Source organism: Callionymus lyra, chromosome 4, assembly GCF_982586985.1.
Source record: "Callionymus lyra chromosome 4, fCalLyr1.hap1.1, whole genome shotgun sequence".
In the NCBI taxonomy this organism is placed as follows: domain Eukaryota; kingdom Metazoa; phylum Chordata; class Actinopteri; order Syngnathiformes; family Callionymidae; genus Callionymus; species Callionymus lyra.
Window position 1 is genome coordinate 33989087 of NC_141821.1, and position 17351 is coordinate 34006437.

Consider the following 17351-nt stretch of genomic DNA (forward strand, 5'->3'; position numbering starts at 1 on the left):
ATCATGTTGTCAAACTTCCTGGTCATGTGACCTCCCTCACAGTTTGGCCTGAGCTTTCTTCAGCTGATCCCTCAGTTCTAGCAGAGCGATGGAGGAGAGGTGCACTTCATCTGGTCCATCAGCAATCCTCAAGGTCCGGACATGAGAGTACCTGAGGGCAGACGTTAAAGGTCATGATTGAGCAAAAGAAAACTTGAATAATGACTCCCCCTGGTGGTAAATGTTGCGCTTGAATGCATATGAGAAGTTCTTAATTTTGAACATAAACTGAAATCAAACTGCAGTACATGTTAGAACCCACAAGATGGCGTTCTCCAATATTGTAAGATATCAATGGTCACATAGCTCCACCTGTTGGGCTCTCAAGGTCAGCACAGTCATTCAAACACATGACGTCACTTGGACTCACATCTGGGCCAGCGGGAAATCTCCAGAAACTCCTGCCGCTCCAAACACCTGGATGGCACAGTCCACCACCCTGCAGGCCATCCTGGCTGCGGCCACTTTGATCATGGCGATCTGGAGAAGCAAAATGGTGACGTGAAAGAGAATCCTCTAATGAAGCTGCCACGTCTACCTGCTTGCGGGCGGCGCGACTGCCGACAGTGTCGAGGGCGCGAGCGGCGCTGAGGGTGAGCAGCCGCGTCTGGTCGATCATCAGGCGGCACTCGGCGATCCAGTGAGCGACGACCTCCTGTGACACAATCGGTTAGACTTCATCCCACCACTAGGAGGCAGCAGACGGGCCACGCACATGTTGGTATAGCTTCTTCCCGAAGGTTTGCCGGGAGGAAGCTCGCCGGCACAGCAGCTCCAGCGCCGCTTCCGCAGCTCCGACGGCTCTCATGCAGTGGTGCAGTCGCCCCGGACCCAGACGACCCTGGGCGATCTCAAATCCTCTGCCCTCGCCTGCACACACACCAGGGGGTGAGGGCCACACTCGGGTGTGGTGGACGTGGTCAGTTACCGAGAAGGAGGTTGGCGTCAGGGACTCGCACGTTCTCAAAGTGGACTTCGAAGTGACCTCCGTGGATGGCGTCTGAGCAGAAACACAGTCTGGATTAATCTGGATTTCAAACGGTGGAGCAAGAGGGAGAGAGTCTGGTACCGTCCTGTCCGAACACGGTCAGGGCTCTCACTAGCTTGACCCCTGGTGAGTCCAGCGGCACCAGAATCATGCTGTGTTGACCGTGCCTGAAATCACCGCCAGTCATTATTGGCTTCTTAACAACCGTCCGGCAGCAGATTCTCACCTTCCTCGCTCTTCCTGCGAGCGGCTTCTGCACATCACGATGGCCACTCTGCAGTCTGGATGTCCGGCTCCTGGACCAGAGACAAAAAGAGTTGAGTCCTGCCAGGACCGGCGTACAAAGGTTGCTGACAGATTGATGCTGGAGCGGAACTTGAGTCTTGAGTTACATTTCCTGACCTCGATCTGATTATTAGTAACATGAGATTCTCTTATAACAAAAAGAGGTTCATCTGGATCGAATTGAACAACTTTTGTTCTCTTTGGTTTGTACTTACTGATGGCAGACATCGTACAACTGATTGTAACATGTATTCATTCATGTTTTATCATTTCTTTCAGGTTTATTCATCAGATTTCAAGAGGAAATGTTTAGATTGGTACAGTATGTTACTATGGCCACATTATTAGGGGTGTATATTGATACACTTAAAGAACAGAATATTTCTTACTATACTGAATTAATAGTCAAAAGCATTGTACGGATTATACAATATTCATTGTTTTTTTTTCATTTTTTAGAATAATACTTTATTATTATAATTGAATTGTATACACTTTATTAGAAAATAAGGTCTTAAGCTGAAGTAATTGACCAGTAATAAAATCAACAATATTAATTTAAAAATTAAACATTAAAATTCCATCCACAAGATGGAATGTCTACACAGCTGAAGAAAGAATGGAATTCTGAGGACAAGGGGACACAGTCGACTCCAGCAGCTTTCAAAGCTGATGTTTGGACATATTTTAGTATCAAAACAAAGAAAGCTGTTACGACTTCGTCAAGAGTCATGTGGTCTGTAAATTCTGCAACACCAGAGTCAAATACTCGACAATACTCCAAATATATCCTTGCTTTACAGTATCACAATATATCGTACTGTTATCTCGATATATGTATCGTATCGCCAACTTCTTGCCAATACACCCCACTACGACTGTTGTGGGTGTCTGCCAACAATGTCAAAAAAACAGGTTTCATTTAATATTTGTTTAATTTAAGATCCTCAATATGAGTCATAAAGTACTTCAGTCAAAACACATCAAATAAAATTGTCAATTTTTAAATTGAAAAACCAAAGAGTTGTAAAAACTTCTAAAGAAGACATTAAGGAGGACATTAAAACCCAGAAGAGCATGTGGCCCCGGAGCCTGACAGATCTTCATCAAAGGAGTCTGCAAAACTGCAAAAGAATTTCCTGAACTGGGAGTTGAACTCATCTCAAGCATTCTTGCAAACGCCTGTTTCTCCGAGGCCAGACTGGGACACGTCTTCCTGTTTACACCCCAGAGGACGCGTCTCCCAGCAGGACCGCACATGTTGGCAGCAGACACATGACGTGTCACAAAGGGAAGATTATGAAAGCAAACATGGCTCTCGGTCCACCCAGACAAATGTTGTTACTGAGCGAGAGAACAAGCGACTGCACATGCTGAGACCAGAGGGTCGGCTGTTCTTCTAAACTCTGACATGACACAGGAACCTTCGTGTCCCTGCAGGTCCAAACTCATCAGGAATGAAGAACATTCCAGCAGGTTCTGAGGATGATTGTTGTTTGATGTTTGACATGTTGTTGTTATTGTACAAATCTCACATCATCTCTTGGGCATGTTTCCCACAGACGACACAACTTCATTTTCATTTCAAACAGTTTTGTTCCACCATAAACCACCTGCTTCTTTGAGTCGACAGACACAACTCTGGGCTCTAAGAAGAGAAGAGCTCACAGCGATGTTCATTGAGCACTCGTATCTTGTCCTTACAACACATTGTGATGGATTTACAATGAGTTCTATCTCAAATATATTTTATTTACTAAATAATTCATTTAGTAACAGTTGTGTTAGGACACATATCTCCACTAAAACATGTGGAATTGCCAAAATAATTCATCCAATAATGATCTGGTACCATCAAAGCAGCCCGGGGCCACATGCAGCCCTTAATCTGTATTAATGTGGCCCTCATGAGGTCAAATTATATAGAAATTCCTCTGATAACCAACAATATTTTTCACACTTTTTACAATTATTCTTTTCAACATACAACAACTCCATGTTTCTTCCTATGACATTCCTCTAATTTAAGAAATATTTAGATACATATGGCTTTCATCTTATGTTATGTTACATTTCACATATAATACAATAACAAAAGTACATTATTTAGCGCAGTAAAAATATGTATTTCTTTAGAAAAAAAAAAATCTCTTTCCATTGGCCTGATGGCCCTCACAGTCACAGCCCTGATCAAGGTTTTATTTTTTGTTCCAATGTTGTTTGTCTTTGATTTCTTCATTTTTGAAAAATATACATTTATCTAGAATATCAATACAGTCTTGTGAAAAATATATTTTCTTACACTCCTAGTAGATGCTAATAAAGTTGGGTAAAACAACAGTTACTGACCACACCTATAGAGATAAATCTAAAATAGAGAGCCAGAAGGAAGTGTGTATCAAAAATAAAAGCAGCAAGTTCAAAAAGTCGCCTGGTGCAATGCAGAGCCGCCCACTCTCACGTGCACACACAGCCAGCAGTAATGAGCAGACAGAGCCCAGCAAACTCAGACAAAAAGATCAGTCCTACGCAGCACACAAGCTTCCCCCTCAGGACAGTGAGCAGCTTCTGGTGTGTTTGAGGACGACAGGACAACACAAGGTAAGAGTTTCAGGTTCCATTATTAGCTAAGTCTGATCTGTGAGAAACAAGTTGACTGGCACCTTGTTTTGAACTGAGAAAGTTCTAGCGCACTTTCAGAGTCAAAGTCTGGGCCAGAATTAGTTTACGACCTTTTTATCATGAACGATGTGCTCGACTACACGTCCCGACACTGTTCCTCCGTCTGCTCAGTGCTTGAAGTGACAAGACATTAGAGATCCACCAAAGAGAGCTGAAGACCAGATGTGTTTACAACATCTGTCGACAGCATGGAAACAAATGTCTTTCAGCACCATAGAAACACACTGATGTTCAAAACAACGAGACATGATCATTATAAATGACTTTAAACCTTTGATCAAGAGAGGGAAACATGATTTACAGACGCAGGTAAAGATGCTGCTGCTCGTACACGAGTGTTCAGGAATCAGAGGCTTGTTCCTATGTTTGCTCCTCCGGATCCAGGGGGGCTCAAGTTATTAGGGAAACCATGCAGGAGAGATTCCTGTGAGCCACACTGGTCCCACTGTCCACACTTCCTGTGTTCTCACACAAGTTCTGTGTCTCTCTGTTCAGCCCAACATGGGGGAGTTAGAGTACAACTACCATTACGACGAGGGCTTCAACAGCACCTACAACTACGAAGACATTCACAGCGTCTGCAACAAGGAGACGGTCAGATCCTTCGGCAGGGTCTTCCTGCCCATCATCTACACTCTGGCTCTGGTGGTGGGTCTGGCAGGAAACACCCTGGTCGTGTTCGTCTTCGTTTCTCAGCGGCGTCTGCAGACCCTGACGGACACGTGCATCGTCAACCTCGCCATCTCGGACCTCCTGCTCCTCCTCACGCTGCCGTTCTGGGCGGCGGATGCCGTCTACGGTTGGGAGTTGGGTTTGCTGGCGTGCAAACTCACATCCTTCCTCTACAGCACCAACTTCAGCTGCGGCATGTTGATGCTGGCGTGCATCAGCGTGGATCGCTACAGAGCCGTGGGACACGCCGCCGGCAGGATCGGGTCAGGACCCCGGGTGCGGAGACAGAGGGTCCTGGTCTGCTTGGGTCTGTGGGGGGTCGCCTGCTTTCTAGGTATCCCTGAACTCATCTTCTCCACGCTGAGATACTCCCACCACAGGATCGCCTGCGTCGCCGTCTACCCTCAGCACATGGCAGTGTCTGCCAAGGCTGCTCTAGAAATCCTGGAGGTCACGTTAAGATTCCTGGTTCCGTTCGTGACGATGCTGGTGTGCTACAGCTTGGTGGGGAGGGCGCTCGGCCAGGCCGCCCGCGTCCAGAGAATCAAAAAATGGCGGGCGCTCCGCGTCCTCCTGGCTGTGGTCGTCGTCTTCCTGCTGACTCAGCTGCCCTACAACGTGGTGAAGCTGTGCCGAACCATGGACCTGATCTACGTTCTGGTGACCGACTGCGACGTCAGCAAAGCATGGGACCACGCCCTCCAGGTGACCGAGAGCCTGGCGCTGACCCACGCCTGCGTCAACCCGCTACTCTACGCCTTCGTCGGCTCGTCTTTCAGGAGTCGCGTTCTTAAAGCGGCAAAGCACATCGGACAGAAACTGAGCAGTCGCCTGAGACCGGAGGGGGAGGAGCCTCAAGTACAAATCGCACTCAGCACGAATACAAACAATCAGATCCAATCAGAGTCTTCGGAAGAGCAAGAGACAAGCAACTTCATCATATGAAGCCCAGAAACACCAAGTCATAGATTGTGTATCACCTTTTCTTTTGAGACACAAGGAGCCATTAAAGAATGAACAGTACAGTACAAGGACGAACTCTGACGACTCAAGGGTCAAAAATATACCTGGCAGCCTGGGAGGGATCTTTTGTTTCTGTGATCAGTATAATATGTGTATTTAAATGCCTCACAGATTAAATACTTGGTCAGAAGATTTGTATTTGAATGTTAAATGCAAGTATTTGTGCATCACTAATAAACTTGTTTCATGGCAGAGAAGAAGTCCAGATAAATGGATACAGATGACGTCGTGTGGGTGTGAGTGGAACTCAATGACATAACCAGACAGCAGGAATCTTAGGAAAGTTTCTGAATCACAAGTGTGTTTTAAAAGAAGAGGAGTCTGTTAAGTGAATTACTACTTAGTTAATCTAAAACTGGCTTAAGAGCCATTAAAAGGAATCATCGAAAGAAGATTGCGACTTTAACTTCCAACACTTTCTGTTGATCTCACTTTGAAAACTGCTTTTAATTGTAGCACTGTTTAGTGAGAGAACCGAGGGAACCTCCAACATTCAGCCAGTAACTAAACCAGTTGAGAAAGACACACCCAGATTGAATGGCGACAGAACGGTCATTTATTTGTTCCTGTATTGGAACTCTGGATGACTCACCACCAGGGAGTTGTCACGACTTGACTCTTTCCTGGAGGGTTCACCACCACTAGATAGTGTTTATCCGACCGCAGAGGCAAAGTTTAGGCTACAACCTCATCAGCATTAGTCAAGGAAGATGTTTTTCTTTGTTTGATGAGTCTTCACATGCAAGCTTTGACCAGCTCATTAAGCATGACACCGTGCTAGCTTGACCACTGAAGTTTTGTTCATATGAAGTTTTAACAGCTCAAAAAAGTCGAAAACTATGAAGTCAAGACATTTGTTTCTGGGTGTGACTTGTATTTTCCACGCATCGGTCCATTGATGGGAACCCTTGTTCTAAAATGTGTCTCATCTACTTTCTTTTTTTATTTTAAGTCTGTATTCAATTTACATGTTCAAGCAATCGCCCCCTTGTGCCACATCAAACCACTGGATTTTACGGTTTACCACATGTAAAATTGAAGAAAACTCACCACTGCTCCACCACTTCTTGCCGTTAATAACAAAAGTGTCTCCATCTCGTTGGAGGGTGCACTCCATGTTGGTTGCATCACTTGAGGCCACGTCAGGCTCTGAAAGGGACATTTGGATGCGTTTATTTTCAATGCAGTGAACTTGTATTTGAGCACTCGACATGAAAGTATAACAAAGAAAAAGAGGCTGTTCCTCGTTAACTTGTGGAGATGAAAAACACAGAGAAAAGTCTTGTCAGTGTCTAAAGGACACACTAGAAACGTGAATCACCGCTTACAACGGCCTCAATTTTCCACATTCATATTCAAGCTTTTGACACACAGAACAGTGAGTTCAACCGGCTCCGACTAAAATAATCAAGATGACATACCCGTCATACAAAAACACGAGCGGATCTCTCCCTTCAAAAGAGGTTCCAGCCATTTCTTTTTCTGCTCCTCACTGCCAAACATGTGGAGCACCTCCATATTCCCCGTGTCTGTAGAGAAAAAAAACAAGAGACGCACTGTTACCAAAACATCAGCTGCTGGTCCAACAGGGGAGACGGAAAAACACAGACGATTATTGAAACAGACGATAAGACTGTCTGACTGACCTTGAACTGTTTATTGTTAATAATTATTTAATTTGAAGCAATTGAGCAAATAAGCATTCATGTGTGATTTTGTTCAATTGAGGTTTTAAAAATATACATGCTTAAGTGACCTCAAAACGAATGTAGAAGTTAAAATATATGTTTTAAAAATAAGTTTAAAACACACATAGAATTTCAAATTTATCTTTAAAAAGACGTTAAAACCTGTATAGAATTTAAATATATGTTTTAAGAGATTTTAAAACATACACGGATGCTAAAAAAAACAAATATACGTTTAAAAACAAACATGAGCTAAATATAAACAATATATAATTTAATCAATAAAGTTTCACCTTATAATTATTTTATTTTTAAACATGCCTTAAAAAAAAAAAGAAAACTTAAGCATATGTTTACATACATTTTAAAAAAGATATTCGAGCATATAGACAGATAACTAAGTTTTCAAATGATTTAAAAATATATTTATTTGAAATAAATACAATGTGCAGAATAGCTGAAATGGGTCTGCATGGACCATACAAAGTATCGCAATAATAATAATAATAATAATAATAATAGTAAGGGAAAGGAGGGGTGCAGGAATGTTCTAATATGGGCGGTTAACTGCCCTGGAGTAACACTATGATACAAGTTTCCAGGGTGTAACTACAGCTGCGTATTACACAGTTAAGATTGAACAGCAGAGTTACAAGAGTTGTTTTCGGTCTGTTTATCCCACAGTTTCCATACAGATCTTATATTTTATGACGTCAAATAAATCTATTCAAAAGAGGAGTGCTACATTCATTTTTCCAAGTGTTATGTATAGGATTATTGAGGTATGTTGTTAAATCCTGGCTACATTTATCATTTAGGATTCATAAACTCAAGCTGGACATCATCAAGACTATTTAGAAGTTAAGATGCATTTATTTAAAACATTATTGACTTGTTATATTTATTTCAAAGCTCATGTTAACATTTCCACCAATTTTTAGACATTAACCTATATAACAGACTCACAAATGTGGATATCATAAATCCCAATTACCATAAGCACTGTTTAATAAAGAACATTTGCTTTATACTTTTCTCATTTGTCTTCATGCTCCAGAGGGATCAATAAAGTTTATCCATCCATCTATGTTAATTTCATCTGTGAAATGTAATTTATAAACGACTAAGGATTCAAGGGAACATCTCACCAGGGGCTTGACAGTTGAAAACTTCAGGTGCAAAGATGCAACGACCGGTTTCCTCTGCGACATATGCGTAGTCCACCTGAGAGAGGCCGCTGACTGCAGGCAAGAATAGGTTCCACAGACCTGCAGCTCTGGCTTTAGTCTGGACACACAAGTGGTCATAATGAACGCAAAACTTGATAACAGCTGAAGAAAAGGATTATTTCGATATGATCAATGATGATGATTTAACATGAACCCACCTTAAGATGTTCTATTATTGGGGGGCTGCTCCATCTTTGTGGATCATTGGCATGCTTGAGATAGTAGTCCGACACTTCCTGCAACAATAGATGACATTCATACGAGCCTCTGAGCCTCATTATCTTATCATAGATTTACCCTATCTGACAACTACTGGAGTTGTGTTGTTCATTTATAACTTTGACCAACTACTACATCATGAATAGACCACTTGTTCCGTTCATGCTTTTTATGATCCGTTTGATGAGAGACTGACCTTCTGAGCCGGGAGTACGTGTTCTCGCATAAACACTTTGACTTGTTGCAGCACGGCGTGACCCTTTTCTGTCTGAATGAACAGTCGCTCTTTTGACAGATCACTTTTGGTGCTATTAAGGAGAAAACATATTACACCTTACAACTAATGTTTGGTAAATAACACACATTTTTCTACATCAGCTTCATTCAAATGTACAGGAAAACACTTCATCCGAGAATAAAAAATACTCTTTAGCAACTACTCTGCAATAACAACCAGAAACAACAGTTAATACTTTAAAACACATAACATATGCTGTCCAGATCATTAATATTATTTTATTTAATGTCTTTTATTTGTATTAACTGATTATTTATATGCCATTGTATTGTATCTCTATTGTAAAATTAGTTTTGTAGTCTGTGATGGAAATATAAGTTTCTGATTTTTATCCAATGCACTACAAAACAGATATGTTTAGTGAACTCTTATACGTCGTGATATATGTTGTAGTTGTGAACACTCAACACTAGGTGGTAGTAATGCACTCGAAACACCAGTAGCTGCAGGTCTACCTCATAGACATATATATGTCTATGTCTGACATTACAACCATTTAGCTCTTGGGAGGTTGATGAAAAACTATGATGAAGAGAATTACCTTTTATGGAATTTAATAAGTTGTGACTTAAAAATGTCTATTCTTGTATCAGAAAAGTATGTATCTATATATTGCATGTCACAATGTTTTCAATTTTCAATTAAAAAATAAACGTGTCAAGCCTAAAACAACAATGTTAGAACTGGATCGCAGTCTTCAGACCAGAACCAGCAGGTTAAAGGACAGCTTCTTCCACCAGGCTGTCAGGAGACTCCCTCCCTCCCTGTCCTACCATCACTCTCACCTCCGCTCATCCCTGCACATTTGACTGAAACTGCACTACCTGTGCCTTGACTTTGTTAACTTTGTTGATATTCTGTTTATTAGTTAATTATATAAGTATTGTTGATTATTTATTTTTTGTATGTCTTATTTATTAATGTCCTTTCAACTGTCTACTTCATGTTTTGCATAGTGGGTCTGAGAGGACTACAATTTCATCTATGTTGTATGTCTTGCATACATGTATATTTGACAACAAAAAAACTTGAACTTGAAGAGATGTAGTGAATTACTGTAAAACAAATCACTGATTAAAATGATCTGAGAAATTAAGATTAAAGATCTATCTCAATGATATTAATAAACGGACTGGATCATATATTTATAATATTTGACATGTCTCGCATTTCTGGATCAGAATTATACTGATCATATTTGTACCGTCATAATTATTGATAAAAGATTTGACATACATGTCCATGAAGCAAATATAGAAATGTATGCTAAGCCCCCTATTTTTTCCCTTTTCAGGTAATAAATGAAATTATCTGGTCATTTTTTAAACACATTTAAGTACCAAATAAGTAACAAAAGCACAGGTTGTAGAACATTGAAGCAATAATCAAGTTGCAGATTAACACATTACATATAACAATGTATAAATATTAATTCTATGAAATCATATAATCTTTTGTAAAATTACAAATTAAAATAAACTAAACATGAATATCCATGATGCAATTTTCACACAAACCTTAATGCCAGCTGCAGGCCGACCCGGGCCAGTGGTTCCACACAGTCTCCAAACTCTTCTGCATTCGGGGCGCTAGCGTTACCAAGCAAGTGTCGCGCGTAAACTCCCTTCAAAAAATATTCTTTAAAATACCTGCACCTTGAAATGAAGTTGATAAATGGTGTTACCTGGGCTATTCCTGCCAACTTGAAGACAGATAAAGCCAAATAAAAGTTGAGATCTGGCAATGTTTGAGGGAGACCTCGACAGCGACAGTATATCGCGAGTAGGTCACTGACAGAAGGAATGCCTGATGAGAAGTTTTTTATTTAATAAATAACACTTAAAAATGAAGTTTGTGCTTTTTACCCTCTACTCCTTTTAGGCTGCCCATAGTGCTGATGACACCAAGACTGCTTGGCCAGTGGTGAGGCATGAGGAAGTAGGCCAGGTCAGTCAGTGGCTGTCCAGTCGTGGACAACTCCCAGTCCAGCACAGCAATCACCCGAGACTGATGGATGGAAACAGGATGAAGATTCCAGTGTGACGACAATCAAAATCACTCTCTACCTCTGATGGATGGAAGATCAGATTTTCCAGGCGAAAATCACCATGCACAAGTGTGACCTCGTCATCATTGACTGGCAAGTTCTTCATCAACCAATCGGAGAGTTCATTCATGGCTGGGATGTCCTTGTGCTTGGCTGCAGAATACTGCTTCCCCCAGACGGACACCTACATTTCAAACATATACATTTCTGTTGACTGATCACATGTGCATGTTGTTGAACATGTGCAGTGTCACCTGTCTCCTGCAGTACCCCGGACCTCGTCCAAATCCTTCCAGACCCAGTTTTGCCACATTCAAAGAATGCAGCTTCGCCAAAACCTCCACTGCAGCGACATACAACGCCGTTCTCTCCGCAGGGCTCACTCCCGGCAGTCGGTGGTCTCTGAATATCCGACCCTGGTTGATAAGCATCATGCATGATATCAAAATATTTTTACATATTACAAGATGAGAGCATTATTTTCAATCATACCACCACATGGTCCATCAGGTAAAACTCAGTTCCAATAACTTCAGCATCAGAGCAGTACAGGAGAGGATGAGGTACTGGAAAGCCAGCAGGGAACAAAGCCTTTTGGACTCGAAATTCACGGTCAACCTTAAATCAACAACAACACATTATTTTATTAAAAAATAAATGCACATAAAAGATCGAAGCATAAACATTTTGTTCACAAAAAGTAGTATACTTGAAGTTCATTTTATCAAGAATACTTTACTATAAGTATAGTAAATACACAGCGATATACTACATTTGCTTGTAGTGTACTGAAAGTATACTTATTTGATACTTATTCCAAATAAATTTGAACACTCTTAAGTTTACAGAAGTATACTCATCTTTAGAAGGTGTAGACTCAAATTCTATAGTTTAGTATACATTTATACTCTAGGGTCTCTCCATAAAGCGCGAGTAAATCCCTTATTTTAACATAAAGTCTCTGCTGAGAAACCGACTCCATATTCATGAACCAGGTGGAACACTCAGATCTGATTGTAAACATGCGAGTATTTGATGAATCTAAAAATGAGAGCAGCTCATGATAATGGGTCATAAATCTCAGCCCCTTAATGACCATATAAGGAGGTGAAGATGGTTCTGTCCATCGGTCAGACACAAACAAACACAGAGAGAAACAAATGTTTTCAATATAATAATTTTTTGTTAGTAATTAAGTTGTGACAGGACAGTTGAAGCGCAGGGATGTGACATATGTTGCTAATCAACCTAACAAAACTGTCATATCAGACGATAAATATAAAGGCGATCTTATCAGATGCCTTACAGACAGACAGCTGTAGCTGAACAGGATTTAAGAACTTGACTGCTGTCCGCTAATCTTACCTGTAGAACACAAAACATATCCCATGTGAAATGTAAATAGTTTGACATGAAACTGGAGTTGAATAAACGCACAAAAGAAACACTTCAGTCACAGCAGGAGTGATCTCACAGTCTAAAATATCAACTAACAAAAGATTTCTTACATTATTGAGGAAACGTATATAATGTACCTGATGATTGTTTAGTATTGGCCTATATTTGTAAGGGTTTTACTTTATTTTTATTTATTTTTTAAACATCCCTCACACAGAAAGGATGAGTAATATATTAAGTCGATACATAAATAATTTACAATCATGAACATAATCTGGATTTTAAACCTAATAATGCAAACGAATTTAACCTAATGAATTAAAACGATTTCTTATAGTGACATTATTTTAGTGCATTCTTGAATTGACCTATTCTCTACACCAACGCAGGTGAAGTTTTACCAGGTATCTAACACAAGATTGGAGCAAATAAAACTTTGCACAGTTTACTTCTGGATAACCACAATAATACACTTTACTCAGGTACATTTCATAAAGTATCAGTGTACTATTTTGATGCATTGCATGTCAAAAGTAAACTTCGAGTATATAAGCTAAATATTAGTATAAAATAACCGTATTCTTAGAAAACTTCAATATACTTATCTTTGTTAAGGATTCTTGAAAGAAAAGTATACTACTTGAATTTTGGTATAAAATAAGTATATTTCCTAGTACACCTGAAATTAGGGAATGAATAGTAGGGTGGTCTGGGTCATCCTTTGAAAATATGTGATTTTATTTTCGCGTAAATTCTTTATTTATCGTTACTTAAGAGTGTTTTATTTTGTCGTGGCTCCACTAGAAAAGCTGTAAAAGACAACATGCACCTTCAACTGAACGCTTACCTTGTGAGCTCCTGGCAGCAGCTCACCTGGTGGTTTCTTCCTGAGCACATATCTTTTGGTTGGTGTCTGGACCAGATACGTCGGGTTTGACTGTCCAGCGCTGACAAACAAACCAGGAAGCCATTACTATTTTATAACAACTGCACGCAGTAACATTGTTTGGCAGCAGCTTCTTCACTTTTATCTCAACTTGTGTCGCTTACCTGTACTGAGTGAGATTCAAACTATCACTGACTGATAACAGCGAGTTGACAGACAAATATTTGTGAAGCCTGTCAACGTTAAACTTGTGCTGCTGCCTCACAGGGGTTGTCACTTCGTCCATGACTTAAAAATAAGAAGTTTAATAATTTGCAGAAAAACTCATCGTTCAATGATCGGCCAAGGCGGATATACACATTACGTCACATCCGTTGCTTACCACATGATATAATTGTTTTATTCAAAATTGCAATTAATATTTTTTTAGAGCACAAATATATTGATATAAAAACAAATAATAAATTATTAAAGTGTATAAATGATGACCGTTTACATGTAGGAACGTTTGTGTCCAACACGGACACCATTCGCAGTGGCACACGTCATGACAGCCGAGTTTTGAAGACGTGTACTTTCCAAGACGATTCATTCGATTGTTGTTAAATCGCGACACACTCGTGTGGATTTTTTTGGGGGTTAGCTCTTAAATCAATAGTTTTTAGGCTCAATGGCGACTGTGGAGGAATTAAAACTCCGTGTCAGGGAGTTGGAAAACGAGCTGATCAAATGTAAACAGCAGCAGCATCAGGGAGATGCGCACAACATGGAACTACACAGACCGAGGATTGACAAAATGAGCTCCGAAGTTGTTGATTCTAATCCGTACAGGTGAGTTTTGTTTGAAAACATTTAAGCGCCTGTAGATTATTTGTAAATATACATTTTGGGGAAACGCCCGGTGACTCATTCTGACACATATGTTAGTTAAACTAACCCTAAATGTTTTTATTTCAGTCGTCTGATGGCTCTGAAGAGGATGGGTATTGTTGACAACTACGAGGTGTGTAGATAATGTGATCTTTGTTTGAACTAAAAACTGTCTACAGGAATTAACTGTTGTTTTGATTTCTATTAAGTAGAAAACATTAAGAAAAAGTGTGAATTCAAAGTTACATTTCAATACATTTTCTTTCTTTCTTCCTAAGAACATTCGCACGTTCACCGTGGCAGTGGTGGGAGTTGGTGGAGTCGGCAGTGTGACCGCTGAAATGCTCACACGATGTGGCATTGGTAAGGTAATACAAACTCGTACTTTACTCCATGGAAGCTCACACATCTTGTCCTAGAATGAGTTCATTGACATCCCTATTCCCACAGCTGCTGCTTTTTGACTATGATAAAGTGGAGTTGGCCAATATGAACCGCCTGTTCTTCCAGCCGCACCAGGCTGGACTCAGTAAAGTGGAGGCAGCCGAACACACGCTCAGGTAAGTTAAGGAAATCCTGCCTCACTGACACAAATGCAATTCTTAATTCACACCTACTTTCATTCTCCTGACAGAAATATAAATCCTGATGTGTCATTCGAGACTCACAACTACAACATCACCACAATGCAAAATTTTACACATTTTATGGACCGGATTAGGTCAGTACTCCCTTGGTTGTTTTTCCTACGTTTAGAACTTCATTAAGAAAAAAAATCTTTTGTATTTTTTAGTCAGGGTGGGCTTGAAGAAGGGACCGCTGTAGATTTAGTCCTGAGCTGTGTGGACAACTTTGAGGCTCGAATGGCAATTAACACAGTAAGTACTTACTAATACTTTCACCACTAAAATGTTTCAAACCATTCATTTTAAAACAGGATCAAATGAATCATAAAAAAGGGAAATCGTGCAAACTTAGTCCAAAACAGTTTTCATACAGAATAAAATGATGGGAGGAAAGTTTTGACAAGGGGGTCTTTGAACGTATTAATAATGAAACAGACTTTGTGTTGTGTTCTGTCAGCTCTATGATTCAAGGGCTTGAAGAGAGTGTAGTTCTTAATAAACTGAGGCAACAAACCTGTGTCTCATGTCTGTTTGAATGTTTTCATTTTTCCATAGCTTAAAAATCTTCTTTATTTTTTATCTCGTTAATACGGTTTGTCAGAAGTGGTAGCCATTAGTATCCATCCCATAATGCAAATTAAATGTTTGGCATAATTTGGTGATTCTTACTTTCCCTCCTCTGTCTCTTTAAGGCCTGTAATGAACTGGGTCAGATCTGGATGGAGTCTGGAGTCAGCGAGAACGCCGTGTCAGGACACATTCAGCTCATCAACCCTGGAGAGACGGCCTGCTTTGCTGTATGTCGCCTCAGCAAGAATGTCACGCTTCCTTTACTACTAGTATTCTGTTTTCCTCCTCTACAGTGTGCGCCCCCTCTTGTCGTGGCCGCCAACATCGATGAGAAGACCCTCAAAAGAGAGGGAGTGTGCGCGGCTAGTTTACCGACAACGATGGGGGTCGTTGCAGGGATTCTGGTGCAGAATGTCCTCAAGTAAGTTTCTCCAAGTGAAGAAACATCTTATATCTTTAGGAAGTTAACTTGGGTTTTGTCAGGCATCTGTTAAAGTTCGGAACCGTCAGTTATTACCTGGGTTACAACGCCATGCAGGACTTTTTCCCCAGCATGACATTGAAGCCAAACCCTCAGTGTAACGACCGATACTGCAGGAGGCAACAGGAGGAGTTCAAGGTGAGAGTCGCTGCAACATGCAATGTTCATTCGCCTTCTGACCCGTCTCTGGATTCTTTAGAGAAAAGAGGCAGAAAAACCGAAAGTGGAAGTTGTTGAGGAGGTGGTGGAAGAGGTTGTACACGAGGAAAATGAATGGGGTGAGTACAGACACATGACTGCACAAAGGATATTAACCTCCATGAAGTTTCTCTATCCAAGTCTGTGTAAAATCATCCATGAAAAGATGTTTTTCTCAAAAAACGTCTGGTGTGTTGGTGGTTTTGTCTAAAGTTGAGAATCAAACTGTGACTGGCAGGTATAGAGCTGGTGTCAGAGGTGACTGAGGAAGATTTGGAGGAATCAGCCACACCAATTCCTGACCTCCCTGAAGGCATCACTTTGGCTTACACCATTCCAGCTGAGGTCGGTGCATTGAGTCTTTCTTCAAAATAATATAAAAATGTAACTCGCCGCAAGCTGTAGGAAATCTGTTACGTTGATCAAAAGGATGCAACAATGAAATGGCCTCACTCGAGATCACACTAGCAATGGTTTTACAAGACAAAGGTTACAACATCTTGCTGGTGCGTGCATTGATTAACTGTATTTTTTATTTTGTTGTCAAGTCGGCAAACTTCGGTTTTTTGCTTAGATTAAAATTTCATCACTTCAACATTTTTTCTTAAAATATGAGCTACATAATTATTTATTGATTCCTCTGATCGTTTCTTTTCATGTTGAAAATATTCTTTTGACCTGTATGGCAGCAGATGGTTTATATTTCAATTTTAGGTTTTCTAAACTCACTCTACAGCTAAAAATGTGATTATCAAGCATATTGAGGACGTGTCAATCATAACTTTGTATCCAATCTCATCTTTGTGATTCAGAACAAAGCAAGCGGCGAAACAGTGGAGGAGACGGAGCAGAGCCTAGAGGAACTGATGGCCCACATGAGGAAGTTGTAGAAAACTGAAGCTTGGACGGATCTGAAATAAATCTCGACAAACGCATGAGGAGTAAGACTAACTGACATAGAAAACTGAGAGCAACATCAGATTGAAATACGCGATTAATAAATCTTCACAACAATTGTGTTTATATGTACATTTAAAAAACAATCATGCATGTGATGGTTCCAATCCTGACTGTGCTTGTCACTCACAAAACATCATCATGTTTCATTTGTTTCAATAAAATATTTATTAGGAGAAATGCAATGATGTGTCG

At 40.4% G+C, this 17351-nt stretch overlaps 3 protein-coding genes across 3 annotated transcripts; 2 read left to right on the top strand and 1 right to left on the bottom strand.

The window, feature by feature from the left end:
• Positions 1–10: 10 nt before the first annotated feature.
• Positions 11–13874, bottom strand: acad11 (acyl-CoA dehydrogenase family, member 11). Its single transcript, XM_087789948.1, has 20 exons — positions 13619–13874; positions 13416–13515; positions 11663–11788; positions 11425–11586; positions 11190–11354; positions 10989–11130; positions 10808–10929; positions 10641–10747; positions 9022–9133; positions 8765–8842; positions 8526–8664; positions 7111–7218; positions 6740–6838; positions 1254–1323; positions 1109–1194; positions 968–1039; positions 755–909; positions 578–694; positions 410–519; positions 11–151 (listed from the first exon to the last, which is right to left on the bottom strand). The coding sequence occupies exons 1-20, from the start codon at positions 13738–13740 to the stop codon at positions 37–39; spliced, it is 2307 nt and encodes a 768-aa protein (XP_087646074.1). The 5' UTR covers positions 13741–13874; the 3' UTR covers positions 11–36.
• Positions 3767–5919, top strand: ackr4b (atypical chemokine receptor 4b). Its single transcript, XM_087789950.1, has 2 exons — positions 3767–3913; positions 4490–5919. Exon 2 carries the CDS (start codon positions 4496–4498, stop codon positions 5609–5611), a length of 1116 nt encoding a protein of 371 aa, XP_087646076.1. The 5' UTR covers positions 3767–3913; positions 4490–4495; the 3' UTR covers positions 5612–5919.
• Positions 13875–13997: 123 nt separating the features above from the next.
• Positions 13998–17341, top strand: uba5 (ubiquitin-like modifier activating enzyme 5). Its single transcript, XM_087789949.1, has 12 exons — positions 13998–14285; positions 14412–14457; positions 14603–14692; positions 14775–14884; positions 14959–15045; positions 15118–15202; positions 15643–15747; positions 15814–15941; positions 16004–16139; positions 16201–16279; positions 16438–16544; positions 17012–17341. The coding sequence occupies exons 1-12, from the start codon at positions 14125–14127 to the stop codon at positions 17087–17089; spliced, it is 1212 nt and encodes a 403-aa protein (XP_087646075.1). The 5' UTR covers positions 13998–14124; the 3' UTR covers positions 17090–17341.
• The last annotated feature ends 10 nt before the right edge of the window (positions 17342–17351 follow it).